The following is a 19869-nucleotide window of genomic DNA, read 5'->3' on the forward strand; positions in this document are numbered from 1 at the left end:
GGAGAAAAAGTTAGCATATGAGAAGTTTTTACAAAGTAGAAGTGATGCAAGGAGGGAAGAGTATATGGAGAAAAAGAGAGAGGTTAAGAGAGTGGTGAAGCAATGTAAAAAGAGAGCAAATGAGAGAGTGGGTGAGATGTTATCAACAAATTTTGTTGAAAATAAGAAAAAGTTTTGGAGTGAGATTAACAAGTTAAGAAAGCCTAGAGAACAAATGGATTTGTCAGTTAAAAATAGGAGAGGAGAGTTATTAAATGGAGAGTTAGAGGTATTGGGAAGATGGAAGGAATATTTTGAGGAATTGTTAAATGTTGATGAAGATAGGGAAGCTGTGATTTCGTGTATAGGGCAAGGAGGAATAACATCTTGTAGGAGTGAGGAAGAGCCAGTTGTGAGTGTGGGGGAAGTTCGTGAGGCAGTAGGTAAAATGAAAGGGGGTAAAGCAGCCGGGATTGATGGGATAAAGATAGAAATGTTAAAAGCAGGTGGGGATATAGTTTTGGAGTGGTTGGTGCAATTGTTTAATAAATGTATGGAAGAGGGTAAGGTACCTAGGGATTGGCAGAGAGCATGCATAGTTCCTTTGTATAAAGGCATAGGGGATAAAAGAGAGTGCAAAAATTATAGGGGGATAAGTCTGTTGAGTGTACCTGGTAAAGTGTATGGTAGAGTTATAATTGAAAGAATTAAGAGTAAGACGGAGAATAGGATAGCAGATGAACAAGGAGGCTTTAGGAAAGGTAGGGGGTGTGTGGACCAGGTGTTTACAGTGAAACATATAAGTGAACAGTATTTAGATAAGGCTAAAGAGGTCTTTGTGGCATTTATGGATTTGGAAAAGGCGTATGACAGGGTGGATAGGGGGGCAATGTGGCAGATGTTGCAAGTGTATGGTGTAGGAGGTAGGTTACTGAAAGCAGTGAAGAGTTTTTACGAGGATAGTGAGGCTCAAGTTAGAGTATGTAGGAAAGAGGGAAATTTTTTCCCAGTAAAAGTAGGCCTTAGACAAGGATGTGTGATGTCACCGTGGTTGTTTAATATATTTATAGATGGGGTTGTAAGAGAAGTAAATGCGAGGGTCTTGGCAAGAGGCGTGGAGTTAAAAGATAAAGAATCACACACAAAGTGGGAGTTGTCACAGCTGCTCTTTGCTGATGACACTGTGCTCTTGGGAGATTCTGAAGAGAAGTTGCAGAGATTGGTGGATGAATTTGGTAGGGTGTGCAAAAGAAGAAAATTAAAGGTGAATACAGGAAAGAGTAAGGTTATGAGGATAACAAAAAGATTAGGTGATGAAAGATTGAATATCAGATTGGAGGGAGAGAGTATGGAGGAGGTGAACGTATTCAGATATTTGGGAGTGGACGTGTCAGCGGATGGGTCTATGAAAGATGAGGTGAATCATAGAATTGATGAGGGAAAAAGAGTGAGTGGTGCACTTAGGAGTCTGTGGAGACAAAGAACTTTGTCCTTGGAGGCAAAGAGGGGAATGTATGAGAGTATAGTTTTACCAACGCTCTTATATGGGTGTGAAGCGTGGGTGATGAATGTTGCAGCGAGGAGAAGGCTGGAGGCAGTGGAGATGTCATGTCTGAGGGCAATGTGTGGTGTGAATATAATGCAGAGAATTCGTAGTTTGGAAGTTAGGAGGAGGTGCGGGATTACCAAAACTGTTGTCCAGAGGGCTGAGGAAGGGTTGTTGAGGTGGTTCGGACATGTAGAGAGAATGGAGCGAAACAGAATGACTTCAAGAGTGTATCAGTCTGTAGTGGAAGGAAGGCGGGGTAGGGGTCGGCCTAGGAAGGGTTGGAGGGAGGGGGTAAAGGAGGTTTTGTGTGCGAGGGGCTTGGACTTCCAGCAGGCATGCTTGAGCGTGTTTGATAGGAGTGAATGGAGACAAATGGTTTTTTAATACTTGACGTGCTGTTGGAGTGTGAGCAAAGTAACATTTATGAAGGGATTCAGGGAAACCGGCAGGCCGGACTTGAGTCCTGGAGATGGGAAGTACAGTGCCTGCACTCTGAAGGAGGGGTGTTAATGTTGCAGTTTAAAAACTGTAGTGTAAAGCACCCTTCTGGCAAGACAGTGATGGAGTGAATGATGGTGAAAGTTTTTCTTTTTCGGGCCACCCTGCCTTGGTGGGAATCGGCCGGTGTGATAATAAAAAAAAAAAAATATATATATATATATATATATATATATATATATAAGAAAAATTGGATATCAAATTGGGGAGGAGGAGTATGGAAGAAGTGAATGTTTTCAGATACTTGGGAGTTGACTTGTCGGCGGATGGGTTTATGAAGGATGAGGTTAATCATAGAATTGATGAGGGAAAAAAGGTGAGTGGTGCGTTGAGGTATATGTGGAGTCAAAAAACGTTATCTATGGAGGCAAAGAAGGGAATGTATGAAAGTATAGTAGTACCAACACTCTTATATGGATGTGAAGCTTGGGTGGTAAATGCAGCAGCGAGGAGACGGTTGGAGGCAGTGGAGATGTCCTGTCTAAGGGCAATGTGTGGTGTAAATATTATGCAGAAAATTCGGAGTGTGGAAATTAGGAGAAGGTGTGGAGTTAATAAAAGCATTAGTCAGAGGGCAGAAGAGGGGTTGTTGAGGTGGTTTGGTCATTTAGAGAGAATGGATCAAAGTAGAATGACATGGAAAGCATATAAATCTATAGGGGAAGGAAGGAGGGGTAGGGGTCGTCCTCGAAAGGGTTGGAAAGAGGGGGTAAAGGAGGTTTTGTGAGCAAGGGGCTTGGACTTCCAGCAAGCGTGCATGAGCGTGTTAGATAGGAGTGAATGGAGACGAATGATACTTGGGACCTGACGATCTGTTGGAGTGTGAGCAGGGTAATATTTAGTGAAGGGATTCAGGGAAACCGGTTATTTTCATATAGTCGGACTTGAGTCCTGGAAATGGTAAGTACAATGCCTGCACTTTAAAGGAGGGGTTTGGGATATTGGCAGTTTGGAGGGATATGTTGTGTGTCTTTATATGTGTATGCTTCTAAACTGTTGTATTCTGAGCACCTCTGCAAAAACAGTGATAATGTGCGAGTGTGGTGAAAGTGTTGAATGATGATGAAAGTATTTTCTTTTTGGGGATTTTCTTTCTTTTTTGGGTCACCCTGCCTCGGTGGGAGACGGCTGACTTGTTGAGAAAATATATATATATATATATATATATATATATATATATATATATATATATATATATATATATATATATATATATATATATATATATATATATATATATATATATATATATATATATATATATATATATATATATATATATATATATATATATATATATATATATATATATATATATATATATATATATATATATATATATATATATATATATATATATATATATATATATATATATATATATATATATATATATATATATATATATATATATATATATATATATATATATATATATATATATATATATATATATATATATATATATATATATATATATATATGCAATAAGATCACAGTAAACAGGTGATTTCAAAATATGCAAAACAACCACTCTGAAAGAATAGAGAAATTCCAAGCGCTTTCGTGACTACTCACATTATCATAGTTCCTTGATAATGTGAGTAGTCACGAAAGAGCTTGGAATTTCTCTATTCTTTCAGAGTGGTTGTTTTCTGTGTGTGTGTGTGTATATATATATATATATATATATATATATATATATATATATATATATATATATATATCCTAGGTAGTAGGTTGGTAAACAGCAACCACCCAGGGAGGTACTACCATCCTGCCAAGCGAGTGTACAACGAAAACCTGTAATTGTTTTACATGATGGTAAGATTGCTGGTGTCTTTTGTCTGTCTCATAAACATGCAAGATTTCAGGTATGTCTTGCTACTTCTACTTGCACTTAGGTCACACTACACATACATGTCCAAGCATATATATACACACACACCCCTCTGGATTTTCTTCTATTTTCTTTCTAGTTCTTGTTCTTGTTTATTTCCTCTTACCTCCATGGGGAAGTGGAACAGAATTCTTCCTCCGTAAGCCATGCGTGTTGTAAGAGGCGACTAAAATGCCGGAAGCAAGGGGCTAGTAACCCCCTTCTCCTCTATGTATTACTAAATGTAAAAGGAGAAACTTTCATTTTTCCTTTTGGGCCACCCCGCCTCGGTGGGATACAGTCGGTGTGTTGAAAGAAAGAATATATATATACAGTGGACCCCCGGTTAACGATATTTTTTCATTCCAGGAATATGTTCAGGTGCCAGTACTGACCGAATTTGTTCCCATAATGTATATTGAGAAGTAGATTAGTCCATTTCAGACCCCCAAACATACACGTATAAACGCACTTACATAAATACACTTACATAATTGGTCGCATTGGGAGGTGATCGTTATGCGGGGGTCCATTATATATATATATATTTTTTTTTTCAAGTCGGCCGTCTCCCACCGAGGCAAGGTGACCCAAAAAAGAAAGAAAATCCCCAAAAAGAAAATACTTTCATCATCATTCAACACTTTCACCACACTCACACATTATCACTGTTTATGCAGAGGTGCTCAGAATACAAAAGTTTAGAAGCATACACATATAAAGATACACAACATATCCCTCCAAACTGCCAATATACCAAACCCCTCCTTTAAAGTGCAGGCATTGTACTTCCCATTTCCAGGACTCAAGTCCAACTATATGAAAATAACCGGTTTCCCTGAATCCCTTCACTAAATATTACCCTGCTCACACTCCAACAGATTGTCAGGTCCCAAGTACCATTCGTCTCCATTCACTCCTATCTAACACGCTCACGCACGCTTGCTGGAAGTCATATACAGTGGACCCCCGCTTAACCCTTTGACTGTCGAAGGGCCCAATCCTGAAGTGTCTCCTGGTGTCGCAAAATATTCGAAAAAAAAAAAAAAATTATTTTTTCTTATGAAAATGTTAAGATTATTTTTCTGATTGTTTTAGTCCCAAAAAAAAATTTTTCCCATCAGTACTTACCGAGATATAGAGGCATGAAGTTTGCAGAAAATGAGCCGCGTATGGCAACAGCGGCGACTGCCGCTCACCCGGTAAACTTTAGTTTACTTGTATTTGAAGGTTTGTTGTTTTTTTTCACTATTTTATTTTTTTACATAACTTATGTGGCCTGTGAGACCAAAGTAAGGTGCAATGTACATATATACACTCGTTGTATACAACACAATAAGCACACAAACATAATTATCAATATATTGTTTACAAAACTTGTTTACAAAAACAAACAATACAAAAAAATTTTTATTACTATTGTTCTATAATATATATACCAATATACAGTCACTGAACATACTCCTAGAAGTTCTGCAGCTTGTGGAACTCTGTGAAACATGGTGTCATACACAGTGGTGTTTTACACTCTTACACATAAAACATGGTGTCATACACAGTGGTGTTTTACACTCTTACACATAAAACATGGTGTCATACACAGTGGTGTTTTACACTCCTCACACATAAAACATGGTGTCATACACAGTGGTATTTTACACTCTCACACATAAAATCAGTGTGTGTGCATTTTTGTTGAATTTTTTTTTATGTGCAAAGACAAAACACCTCGTCTGAGCAGTTTTCTTCAAAGTATTAGCAGGCAGTTGTGTTATGTAGTTATCCTAGGTAAATGGTCGTGTGTCATCATTCCTTCCTAATTTCCTTCATTCCTTTCCTACCTGGAGGCTGCCTGGAGGGCATTCCACCTCTCTTCCTACATTCTTTCATCTGTCCTTCATTACTTTTTTCCTTCCTTTCATCTAGTCCTTCCTTCATTCCTGCCTTCCCTTCTTGCTTCTGGTTTCTATAATATATATACACATATATAGTCACTAGATACTTTCATAAAACTGCTATTATCACCCTTCAGCAAGCTTGTCTTGTGTGCGAGTGTGTGGCTTATAATTGTTTTGAGTCAGGAGTCGGCAGCTGTCAAAGTGACATATTGTCTCATTAGTCACTCCCCCTACCGCCTGTCAAAACAATGGGGTCGGATGCTGCTTCCCCCTCCATTCTATCTAATTATCTTTCTCCCTCATTCTATCTCTTTCAATCTGTCTCTCTTTCTCTCTCTGTCTATCTCTGTCTCACAGGTACACATAAATACAACTATACATAGTGTAAATTACCTAGGATAACCCAAAAAATCCAGACAAAGTGCTATACTCTGCTTGAAGATGTAAGTAAACGTGATGATGACACAGTCTTGTGGCTCTCTCTGAGACAGAGCTAGACGGATAGACAGGGAGTTTGGCAGACAGACAAATAGACAGACAAATGTTTGTTCGTCGTCATCTTCTCCTTCTCCTTCTCCTTCTCCTCCTTCTTCTCTTTCTTCTCCTCCTCCTCCTCCTCTTCCTCCTGGCTCTTGACAGATGGACAGCTGCCCCCCTCCCTCCACCCTCGTTTACGCTCATCAAAGGTCAGCTCTTATCAGATGTTATCTCCCCTTATCTTGTCACTGTCATGGGGTGAACTGTTTTCATGCCTCAAGGGAACATATTATTATTATTAGGTATTAGGTATTATTATTATTCTTATTCTTATTATTCTTCTTCTTCTTCTTCTTCCTCCTCCTTCCACCTTCCACCTTCCTCCTTCCTCCTCCTCCCTCCCTCCTTCCTCCTCCACCCACCCTCCTCCTCCTCCTCCCTCCTTCCTCCTCCTGCCTCCTCCTCCTCCCTCCCTCCTTCCTCCTCCTCCCTCCCTCCTTCCTCCTCCTCCCTCCTTCTTCCTCCCTCCCTCCTTCCTCCTCCTCCCTCCTTCTTCCTCCCTCCCTCCTTCCTCCTCCTCCCTCCTTCTTCCTCCTCCCTCCTCCTCCCTCCTTCCTTCCTCTTCCTCCTTCCTTCCTCCTCCTCTTCTTCCTCCTCTTCTTCCTCCTCCTCTTCTTCCTCCTCCACCTCCTCCATTGCTTTTGGTCTCAAACTCCTCGAAATCATGAAATTGATCTTCATTGACACTTCCATCTGTGTTAGAGCATCACTTGGGAAGAGAAGAGTCCCAGATTTGCAGGGAAGTCACATATTTCTTACCGCTAGACATGCTGAAAAAGGACCACTGAAATGGTATTCCCACAATGCACCACTGGCTCCCCAATTTTTTTCATATGGTGCACACTGACCATGGAGACCCATTCTCTCACATGTGGGCCTACCAGCTTTCTCCTGCTTGATTTGAAGCCGCTAGAATTTATGCGTATAGATACGTCAAACACAGTATCTCCTATGACGTACATATACGACCGCGACAGTCAAAGGGTTAATGATCACCTCCCAATGCGACCAATTATGTAAGTGTATTTATGTAAGTGCGTTTGTACGTGTATGTTTGGGGGTCTGAAATGGACTAATCTACTTCACAATATTCCTTATGTGAGCAAATTCGGTCAGTGCTGGCACCTGAACATACTTCTTGAATGAAAAAATATCGTTAACCGGGGGTCCACTGTATATATGGGAGATAAAACTGGATAAGTTTTGTTTTGTAATTAGCTCTAGGAGAAATTTTCAGAGGAAAGATAGTGAAAAACATAAGCATAGAGGGAAGTAACGCAGACAACTGATAAGAAGTTAGCCTTCATTAGTGTTACAATGATGTATCATTTAATTATATAATATAACAAAAATTCTACTTACAGCAAGCCTTTCAAAAATGGCAGCTTTCTGAAGGTCAGCCAATCTGTCATGCGAGATAATACGATCATGTATTTGATTCATTATCTGCAATAAAAATGGAAACATTAATCTAAGGAAAATTAGCATCATTTTAATATATCCTAGCCATACTAAAAACCAAAATTTCACTAAAATAAAGAGGCACAAGAACTATGCCATAAGGAAGCTTAACACAAATTACAGCCAATAAAAATGTAACTTGAGTTTAGAAAGGTTTTCACTGAATAGTCAAGTGATACCTTCCACCAATTATATAACAATCACTCATCCTCAGTAATTAAAGTACCACCACCTAAGGAATTACCATTGTATAGCTATATTCTAACTACATACTATGTTTCCTATCAATTATTATTATAATCAGAACATTATTATAATAAAGCACTAAACCCACAAGGGTCATACAGCACTGTGTTCCTATCAATAAGTAATTACATCTCAATCTAACTTATTTGTTTTAATATTTTAACATAACAGCCATCTCTTACCCAGAAAGGTGAACCAAACAAGGAAACACATGTATGAACATTCACAGTCAGACTTTTCCCTCCAACTGCACACACACACACTGTGTCTGTGTCTATGTCTGCCTGTGTCTGTGTCTATGTCTGCCTGTGTCTGTCTGCCTGCCTGTGTACTCACCTAATGTGTAGTTTACATGTAGCAAAATATTGTTAAGCACAAAGAAAGCCACTAGCATGCATGAGCATTTCAAGCAGACTAATCCTAATGTTTACACACTACTTAAAGCAAGACACAGGTTATGGAGTGGTGAATCTTAATTATACATTATTACAAAAAAAAGTGTAGTAAAAATTTTATAATTAATAAAATTTATAGTAGAGGAGTTGCAAAAAAAAATTACAATTTACAATAGTACAATTTTAAGTATGTAGTAATACATGAATTAATTTAGTGTTCTTAAGTTAATTTGGATTATCTGAGTAGTTTCAAACTGGTTCTATGATTTCAGGCATAGTGTAGTGTTGGTATAGTTAAGTTTGGTAAATGTGATTTTTAATTATAGCCCTAGACTGTCAGATGGGACATTTTGCTGGTTCTGGCAATGAATTCCAGATCTTGGGGCCCTTTATGTGCACTGCATTTTTGCATAGGGTGAGACAGACATGTTGAAGAAAGTTTTGTGCCTGTGTTCTGTTGTAGCTATCAAGGAGAGGTTCAAGAGGAGGGTTTATATTGGAGTTTAATGTTCTATATATATAGAAGGTACAGTAATATGAGTGCATATTTTGTATATAATTATGTTCAAACTCTTGAAGATTATTATTATAATCAAAAAGAAGCGCTAAGCCACAAGGACTATACAGTGCAAACTCTTGAAGAGCAGTGAGATGTGCTGTCTGGCACAAAAGTTGGTGATCATCCTCACAGCAGCTTTTTGTTGGGTTATCAATGGTTTAAGGTGATCAGGCGTAGTACATCCACAAGCACAAATACTACAGGTTGAACAGTAACCATGTGGAACAGGAAGAAGAGTGCTCAGTGCAGAACAAACCTTTACTTACTGCCTTATGTTTATGTCTCATTCAGAAGTGTGTGGCACTGCACTTTACCCCCGTTATCTATTTATAATTTGCTACTTCCTTTTTTTTTTATTTTTGTTCCATGGGTAGTCTTTCTTCTGCTCTTCAAGAGATGTGCCTTTAATGCTGGTGTAGGGTCTTCATCCAAGGAATTGGAGCAACAGTCCCCTTGGATTAAACTATTACCCCTACAGGTTTAAGTTTCCCCATGAATTTAAGTAATGCCACACATTTTTGCTTTACATCTTGCTTCAGATATTTAATATTACATTACATCTGAAAGGCATGTGAAGGATGGCTTATGAAGACTTCCCTTGCAGGGAAGTGTCAGTAGGAACAAGAGATCAAAGGCAACATGAGGGTAAATATATGGTAAAAGTAGACTGTAGTGAGTAATATAAACACTGGAACAAATAGTATAGTCCTTTACTTGTAACAAAACAGATGGAAGTACCTTACTTTCTACTGAGAACAAATAAAAAGCACTGCTAGGTTGTTGGAGGACAGGTGTTTGTTGACAAATATGGCAGAAACACCTGTAGCAGTGCAAGCTTTTATTACAGATGTTTCACTCTAGGTAGAGCTGCCTATGTGTAACTTCATGAAACTACAGCCTACACAGAGTGAAAAGTTATCTAGAATAAATGTTTGCATGAAGTGTTTGTCATACTCCTAAGGAAAAACTTATCTAAATTATTAAGATTTTGGAAAAGTTAACAAATCTAGTAAATCATTTTAAAATACAGCATTACTGTAATACATAAGAAACCTATCTTAAAAAAAAATTAACATCATTTGCTTAAAAGAGGATACATGCACTGAAAGGTGTATTTTTTCAGTGTATACATGGTAAAAGTTCACTGTCAATCACTGTTTTAGGGATTAAAGTACTGTATTCTTATTTAACCCTTTGGGGGTTTCGGCCGTACTAGTACGGCTTACGCGCCAGGGTTTTTGACGTACTAGTATGCATAAATTCTAGCGCCCTCAAATCTAGCAAGAGAAAGCTGGTAGGCCTACATATGAAAGAATGGGTCTATGTGATCAGTGTGCGCAGTATAAAAAAAATCCTGCAGCGCACAGTGCGTAATGAGAAAAAAAAAACTGACCGTGTTTTTGGTTTAAAACCAACTTTGCACTGTATTTTCGTATGGTATTTATTGTTGTATTCTAGTTTTCCTGGTGTCATTGTATAGAATGGAAGACATTACAGAAATTGAGATGATTTTGACTGGTTTTTACAATGAAAAGTACCTTGAAATTGAGCTCAAAGTAACAGAAATGTTCGATTTTTACCAAAGTTCAAAAGTAAACAAATCATGCCAAGCGTCCAATACACGTAAACTGGTGAGTCTAGTATTCTTTCACAAGTGTGCCAATATTATTTATACCATTTCTACACTAATGCAGTAGTCTGCATAACAGTAAATCTTATTACTTTTGTGAGAATAAAAAATCAAAGTGGAAAGCAAAAGAAATGTAAGAGGGGCCTGGGGATGTGACTAATGAACAGAGGAAATGTTATTTTAGTGCCAGGAATGTCTTTCTTGTTTATTCTGGACCCTATTTGGAAATTGGCATCTTTTGAAATTTGTGTGAAATTGGCAAAATTGCTAAATTCTGACCACTTTATTGGATAGTTGAAATCGGTAAATGGGTGGTTTCTTGTACTCATTCAACAGAAAAAAATGGAGTTCTAGCGAAATAGTTATGATTTTTGTCGACTAGTACACTGGAATTGGCCGAAAATAGGGCTCAAAGTGGGCAAAATTGCCAATGTGTAAACATCATCGAGACCGCTAACTTCGCGAGAGCATAATTCCGTAAGTTTTCCATCAAATTTCGTACTTTTGGTGTCATTATGATCAGGAAAAGATTCTCTATCTTTTCATAAGAAAAAAATAATTTTTTTTTTTTAAAATTTTGGCGACCCTAAGAACAAGTCTCTGAGAGGGCCTGGCGACCCTCACTGGGTTAATGGTGAAAATGTTAGATGCAGCCTTAATTAATAACCCTACTTTTATTAATAGGATCTGAACCCTATTAAACAACCATCACTTGGCCAAAATAAACATACAATAGAATTTTCCAGCAAATGCTTTCATCATTACTGGCACTTTAAGACAGAAAATGCATTGAAAAAAAGGAACAAGATGCAGAGCCTCATACCTGGCTTGCTGAGTACCCTTCAATCATCATGCTATTCAAAAAATCACTCAGTTTTTCATAGGAGTCAGTTGCACACACTATAAACAGCTCATCCAACCACTTTTCTGGAATAACTCCTGCAAAATAAATAATCATATAACACACAGGAGCTTTATGACCTACACAGACTTGGTACATTTTTATGAATATAAAATTTAAAGTATATTTGCAGTTTTGAACTCTATTATAGGCACACCTCTGGCACGACATTGATGGAGTGAGTGATGATGAAAGTTTTTTTTTTTTTTTTTTTTTGGTTGTCCCAACCACGGTGGAAGATGACCAGTGGATTAAAAAAAAAAAACATGAACATATGACAAACTGTATGGATAAAAGGAACACATCTACAAGCTAAACACCAAAATATGCCAATTACCAACAAGTCTGTCGCTAATGTTGTAGTTACAGATAATCCAGGAGAGAATGGACTAAGGGTGCTTCATTTTCCATAATAAAAAAAAAAAAGGAAAGAAGAAATGGTCTTTCAGTCTAAAACAAAAATAAATGCCTATCTTATCATCACCAATCTGACAAGCACAGTCAACTTCTCAGGAAACTATCTCTTATCCAGATTTAGCTGAACAAGGCTTGGCAAAACTGTCTGCTGAGATCTATGATCCAATTCTCTTTGGATGATGCACCCAGGGCCGAATTACCGCATAGGCAAACTAGGCATTTGCCTAGGGCCCCGCGCATTTGGGGGCCCCGCGGTCAAAGGGGTTCAGGGGCTCATCCAAGACTGCGCACATGGTGCAAGTGCAAAGGGGTCCCTACCTAAAAAGTTCAAGTGTTTGGAGAGTAAAATTGATTTTTAAAAATTAATCAAAACAAAAATAAATAACGAAATAAAATAAAATAAAAATAAATAAACCTAACCATAGATGGCAACACTCAACATGCCTTTGTTTACATCAGAACAGCTGTGTTTTCCTGCTAATGGGTGAGTATGGGAGATTCCTCTCCAATTTTTTGTAGTAATTACATGTTATCTAGACTTGTACTGTGACAAATTAACTGAAGTGTTGCTGATAGACATTGATGTGTATGGATAAATGTTTGTTTTCACCTCTAAATGTTAAGGGAGGTACCTGATAGGGTTACTTGACCAGTAAAGACGCATGGACCAGTCAAGACGTATTTTTGGTAAAAATACTATGAAGAAAAACCTAAAAACGCAAATTGACTTCCGTTTGTAGGTTTTAAAAGCACTTTGTCCTGTCTTTAAGTCTTTATCATTTCAATAACAGATCTCAATTGATTGATGTTCTACATCACTTCCGTCGCAAATGCTTAGTTTTCAAGTTGCAACGGAAGTGATGTAGAACATCAATTAATTTACTACATATTTCCCCAGAAACACACAAGCCACATCAGAAAATTGTTGGTTGGGTGAAACTGAAAATTGTCCCTGCATTCTTTAATTCTCATGTCCTTATCTATGGTGGTAGGCCATATATCATGCAAAACATAATGATTAGTTTAGTTATGAAAATGGTAATATAAATACCATTGTGCATTGTTCTTGGACTCAGTATGATTTCTGTTTAAGTAAATTGGAGATCAAGGAGGATGAGTTAGTAAAATATTCGTAGCCCAAATCACTAACCTAATCTATGGTAAAAGTTCTGTATAAGACTCCTTTCTGGTAATGTTTTGAATTTTTAGATGCACAGCCAGAGGAAAGGGAACTACAAGGGCCATATCCCCCCAATTGACAGAAAAAAAAAATTTAATAATAATTAAAAAATTAATAATAATTGATAATGAAAAATTTGTATTTGCATGATTACAGACAGTGATACATCCTCATTATGGCATCTCGTGAACGTGATGTTGGACGTTCTTATGCGAGTGCGTCACAGAAAAGAAAGAAGAAAATTCAAGAAGAACAGAAAAAGAAAGATGTAGGAAGCTGCAGAAAGATCACAGACATGCTCATGAAAACAGTTTCTGATGTTACCAGTACAGTTGAATCTGCAGATACGTCAGATCATACAGGAAGCCCTCCCTCTATTATTTCTCAGCCAGCATCTACATTCTTTTGTGTCTCCTCTCAATGTCTCAACGGACATTTCATCCACAGGATTTGTCTTAAAAGATCCTGCCTCATGGCCAAATGTAATCCCCGATTCTCTACGTAATGCTTTCATTGCAGAAAACTTCAGTCAAACTCTGAACATTGACTTTAGGAAATCAGCAAGGATTTATGATGATGGAAGTCATCGTTGTTTAAAGTCATCTATGTTTTATAGGAAGCTTGCAAATTCAGAAACTGTGAAAAGATCATGGATGGTATACTCTGAAAGCTCAGGAAAAGTGTACTGTTCAGCATGCAAGCTATTTTCTACCAAAGAAAATACCTTCACACAGGGGTTCAATGACTGGAAAAATTCCAAGCGTTTCGAGGAACATGAAAACAGCACCACTCACAGGAGCTGCATTTTAGCCAGTGTATTTCGTGCACAGAAAAAAGGCTTATTGGATTCTCATTTGGAAAATCAAACTGAAAAAGAGTGCACTTATTGGAGAAAAGTTCTAGAAAGAGTTGTTGCTGTTGTAGAATTCTTAGCTCTAAGAGGACTTGCTTTCTGTGAAGAAAATGAGGTTTTTGGTTCGGAAAACAATGGCAATTTCCTAGGGATCATAGAACTGTTAGCACAATTCGATCCATTCTTAGCAAATCATGTGTCACGCCTTGGGAATGCAGGAAGAGGCACTGTATCTTACATGTCATCTACTATATGCAATGAATTTATTGAACTGATGACTAAGAAGGTCCTCAATAACATCATAGCAGCTGTGAAAACTGCAAAATACTTTGCAATAAGTGTAGATTCAACACCAGATATTTCACATACAGATCAATTGACATTCATTGTTCGCTTTGTCGACTCCAGTGGTAAGCCTGTAGAGCACTTTATAAAATTCATTCCTCTTTCAGGCCATGATGGAGAAGCAATGATGAATGTAGTATTGGATACTCTGCTTGAACATGATCTCTCTATTATTTATTGCCGTGGCCAGAGCTACGACAATGCAAGTAACATGTCGGGTAAATATAATGGATTGCGAGCTCGCATCAAGCAAATCAACCCACTTGCTGAATATGTGCCCTGCTCAGCACATTCTCTTAATCTTGTTGGGTCATGTGCTGCGGAGTGTTGTGTCGCTGCAGTTTCATTTTTTGGACTTTTACAAGCACTCTTTAATTTTTTCTCTGCTTCAACGCATCAGTGGAGTATACTCAAGTCAACCATTCATGGAGATGTCATCAAATCATTATCAACAACAAGGTGGTCAGCGCAGCATGATGCAACACATGCTTTGAAAGACAGCTTTGCTGAAATACATTCTGCTTTGATCCAAATAGCAGAGGATGAAAACCAGACAGCAACTACAAGAAGCGAAGCAGCCAGCTTAGCATCAAAATTGGAAGATTTTGAATTGGCCTTACTCTGTGTGCTTTGGGACTATATACTGGAACGGTTAAATGCCACGAACAAGACACTTCAGAAAATTGAAATTGAAATGGCTACTTGTGCTAACCTCTATGCAGGCTTAGTGGAATTTGTAAGCTCACTTCGCAATGATGAAGCTTTTGAAATGTTTGAAGAGAAAGCTAAACTGCTGGTGAAAGACTACAGTTACCAGGCTGATCATCAGCGGTCAAGGAAGAGGAAACGCAATTTTGAAGAGCCAGACAATGAAATTGTGTTGCTACCAAGGCAGAAATGTAAGACAGCTACATACTTTGTCATTCTGGATTCACTGATTACAGAATTGGTGAAAAGAAAAGAAATCTACCAGAATCTCAATGACAAGTTTGGATTTCTGTTCAAAATTACTACTATGCCAGATGCAGAATTGAGAGAAGCTGCATTAAAGTTGCAACAACACCTTTCAGCAGATGTTCAGGACACATTTGTTGAAGAAATAGTTCATTTTTCTGGGTATATGAATCAGATTAAAGCTCCACCTGAAAAATGTGCACCCTCAGCTGCTTTGAAACATTTAAGAAATGCAGGTATCTCAGAAACCTTCCCTAATGTTGACATAGTGTATCGCCTTTACCTAACACTTCCAGCTACTGACTGTGAAGGAGAACGTTCATCTTCTGTTTTGAAAAGAGTGAAAAACCAGCTCCGTTCAACAATGAGCCAAGACAAATTGTGTAACCTAGCCTTGTTGACCATTGAGTCTGATCTAACAATAAATATTGATTTTCAGAATATAATTGATGATTTTGCCAATATGAAATCCAGAAAAAAGTTTATTTAAGAAGTGCCTGTGAATCTAAACAATTCTTTACTTTCTTGAGTTTATATGATTTGATAGTCTTATGCATGATGCAATGATAACAATAATGGTCAGTGATTTATGAAGGGAATAATAGTGCTGTAGTGGTTATGCTGAATATAATAGGTACATGACATCACTACTTTAATAGCCTAATCTAGTAATACTATGCTGTCTTTGAGTTTATTCTCTTTAAAATGCATGATTTAACAAGATAGTTATAATGGCTGTTGGTAAATGGTTTTGGTTGTCTTGATGTACTTTCCCTATTAAATTTAATCTAAATAGCCAGAATGTATTTAATTAGACCTTAAACAGGCTCACACCGACCCCCCACCCCCAAGCTGGAAGGGGTCGCTTCGCTTACCCGTAACTCAAAGGGGCCCCGCCAATCTGAATAGCCTAGGGCCTGGAGACTTCTTAATCCGGCCCTGGATGCACCCACCACAGCTCTGCAATTTACTTCCATGATAAAACTGATTCAAGGAATATCATCTTCCTATAACTTGAGAAGCAGCAAATTTTGAGGAATTATGAAATATCCTTGGCATTTAACCCTTTCAGTGGCCATCATGTAGAACTATGTCATTGATGCCAAGGTCCCTCATGTAGTTCTACATTATGAGCTATGCTTACTCAGACAAGCTGTGTGTGGTAAATTTTGGCTTAGATATGAAAATGGGTCTGCACAATATAAAAAAAAATACTGCCCCACATAGTGCATGATGGGAAAAGCAAAACCCAGACCATATGTTTGGTTTAAAATAGCAATTCTGATGTATTTTCTAGGAAGGTTAAGTTTTACTGGCTATTTCTTGGTATCATTTGACAGAATGGAAGACAAATTACTGAAACAGAGATGATTTTGGTTGGTTTGAGAACCAGTAGTAGTTTGAAATTGAGTTCATTATTATTATTATAATCATGGAGGAGCACTAAACCCGTAGGAGAAATTGAGTTAAAATTAGCAAAAATATTCAATTTTTGCCCATTTTTCCTGAGGTATGGTGCCCCTACACCTCCCAGTCAGTTTCATGGGTTTTCAATAAGCTGCAAACCATGACCAATCATTCCTAATTATATTTTATTATACGAGAAAGAGTAAATCTTTTATGTGTGTGAATATGAAATCAAAATGGAAGCAAGTGTAATATAGGAGAGACCTAGGAATGTGATAAATGAAGAGAGGAAATGTTTTAGTGCTGGGAATGTCTACACGGTAAATTTATCTTGTGTATTTTTAAATTGATATTTTTTAATAGTGTGTAAAATTGGCCAAATTACTGACTTCTGTTCACTTTATAGGGGAGTTGTAATAGATGAATGGGGAGTTTCTTGCACTCAATCAAATGGAGCAGTGGAGTTTGCTTAAAATAGGACTCAAAGTTGGCAAAATCACTAATGCATAAACTGCACCCAGACCGGTAACTTTGCACCTATGTAATTCCATACGTTTTCTATCAAATTTCATACTTTCAGTGTCATTTACCCTCAGAAAAAGATTCTCTACCATTTCAGAAGAATTTTTTTTTTAAAGTGGACACTGGGAGCTGAACAGTGAAAAAGTTAACGAGAAATGATGGGCTCTATTATGGACAACACCCAAGAAGCTGTTGTCTCCCAAGCACAATCCACTCATAATTTCAAGAGTTTTCCTACATCCATAGTCGGTTTATCTAGTGCTTGCCTGATCAACCAGGCTGTTCCTATCAGCAGCCCAGTGTTCCACATATCCATCACAGCCTGGTTCATCTGGCACTTTTGCAGAGAAACATGTCCAATTTCTTCTTAAAAACTTCTACCCTTGTTTCTAGTGGGTAAATTTTATTTTACACCTATGGCATAAAGGCCAAGACTGTGAGTACAGTTAAAATGTGATTCCCTCTCAACATCACACCCCAAGTCATACAGGGGGCAAAAATGCCTGCAAGAAAGGCACTTTGATACTGGTGAAGGCCTCCTAATCCAAAAAAACTGGAGCTATAAATTGTTATCAATTTAAACCCTAAACCTGTAAAGGTATTACAGCACGATCAATTACTGTAATCAATTTAAACCCTAAACCTGTAAAAGTGTTACAGCATTGTTTCTTGGATTGACTTTGATTCCCCTGAAGCAGTATAATCCCTACAGGTTCAAGGCTCCCCTTCCCCATGAATGAGTGTAAAACGGAAACCTGTATTGTTTTACACGATAGTAGGATTGCTGATATCTTTTTTTCTGTCTCATAAGCACACTCACACACACTTGCTGAAAGTCCAAGCCCCTCGCCCACAAAACCTCCTTTACCCCCTCCCTCCCAACCTTTTTGAGGACGACCCTTACCCCTCCTTCCTTCCCCTACAGATTTATATGCTCTCCAAGTCATTCTACTTTGATCCATTCTCTCCAAATGACCAAACCACCTCAACAACCCCTTTTCAGCTCTCTGACTAATACATTTAGTAACTCCACACCTCCTAATTTCCACACTCCGCATTCTCTGCATAAAATTTACACCACACTTAGACAGGACATCTCCACTGCCCCCAGCCGCCTCTTCGCTGCAGCATTTACAACCCAAGCTTCATACCCATATAAGAGTGTTGGTACCACTATACTTTCATACATTCCCTTCTTTGCTTCCATAGATAACGTTTTTTGTCTCCAGAGATACCTCACCGCACCACTCACCTTTTTTCCTTCATCAATTCTATGGTTAACCTCATCCTTCATAAACCCATCTGCTGACACGTCAACTCCCAAATATCTGAAAACATTCACTTCTTCCATACTCCCTCTCTCCAATGTGATATCCATTTTTTCTTTATCTAAATCATTTGATACCCTCATCACCTTACTCTTTTCTATGTTCACTTTCAACTTTCTACCTTTACACACCTTCCCAAACTTGTCCACTAACCTTTGCAACTTTTCTTTAGAATCTCCAATAAGCACAGTATCATCAGCAAAAAGTAACTGTGTCAACTCCCATTTTGTACACGATTCCCCATAATTTAATCCCACCCTTCTCCTGAACACCCTAGCATTTACTTCTTTTACAACCCCATCTATAAATATATTAAACCACCATGGTGACATTACACATTCCTGTCTAAGACCTACTTTTACCGGGAAGTAATCTCCCTCTCTCCTACACACCCTAACCTGAGCCTCACTATCCTCATAAAAACTCTTTACAGCATTTAGTAACTTGCTACCTATTCCATACACTTGCAACATCTGTCACATTGCTCCCCTATCCATTATCATATGCATTTTCTAAATCCATAAATGCAATGAAAACTTCCCTACCTTTATCTAAACACTGTTCACATATATGCTTCAATGTAAACACTTGATATACACATCCCCTACCCACTCTAATGCCTCCTTGCTCATCTGCAATCCTACTCTCTGTCTTACTTCTAATTCTTTCAAAAATAACCCTAATATTCTTGTTCTTGTTTATTCCCTCTTATCTCCATGGGTAAGTGGAACAATTCTTCCTCCATAAGCCATGTATGTCATAAGAGGCAACTAAAATGCTGGGAGCAAGTGGCTAGTAACCCCTTCTCCACCCTGCCTCAGTGGGATATGGCCAGTATGCTGAAAGAAGAAATAATAATACAGTGGACCCCCGCATAACGATGGCATCACATAGCGATTTTTCCGCATACCGCTTACTTTTATTGCAAAATTTTTGCCGCGCATACCGATTAAAAACCCGCTCACCGATTTTCGTCCGAGACGCGTCCAATGTGCCCTCACATGTGCCGCCCGTCCCATTGTTTACCAGCCAGCCTCCGCGGTAACATCCAAGCATACACTCGGAATATTTCGTATTATTACAGTGTTTTCGGTGCTGTTTCTGGAAAATAAGTGACCATGGGCCCCCAAGAAAGCTTCTAGTGCCAACCCTGTGGTAAAAAGGGTGAGAATTAGTATGGAAATTAAGAAAGATTTTGAAGGGTTTGGGGCTAACCCTGAGAAGCCTATGCCAGTTGTGGAATCCATTGTGCCTACTTCAAAGATTAAGGAAATGTGTGCACAGTGGGTTGAACTGCAAACCTTTATAGATGAAAATCACCCTGACACAGC

At 38.2% G+C, this 19869-nt stretch overlaps 1 protein-coding gene across 1 annotated transcript in view; it reads right to left on the reverse strand.

Annotated features, from left to right (window-relative positions):
* The window catches only part of LOC128698731 (replication factor C subunit 4-like), a 74634-nt gene that overhangs the window by 5602 nt on the left and 49163 nt on the right, over positions 1–19869 (reverse strand). The window contains exons 9-10 of the mRNA XM_070085043.1: positions 11455–11570; positions 7703–7786 (exon numbers count right to left, since the gene is read on the reverse strand). Coding sequence (XP_069941144.1) covers positions 7703–7786; positions 11455–11570 — 200 coding nt within the window. The remainder of the gene's footprint in view (positions 1–7702; positions 7787–11454; positions 11571–19869) is intronic.

The sequence above is a fragment of the Cherax quadricarinatus genome, chromosome 14 (assembly GCF_038502225.1).
Source record: "Cherax quadricarinatus isolate ZL_2023a chromosome 14, ASM3850222v1, whole genome shotgun sequence".
NCBI lineage: Eukaryota > Metazoa > Arthropoda > Malacostraca > Decapoda > Parastacidae > Cherax > Cherax quadricarinatus.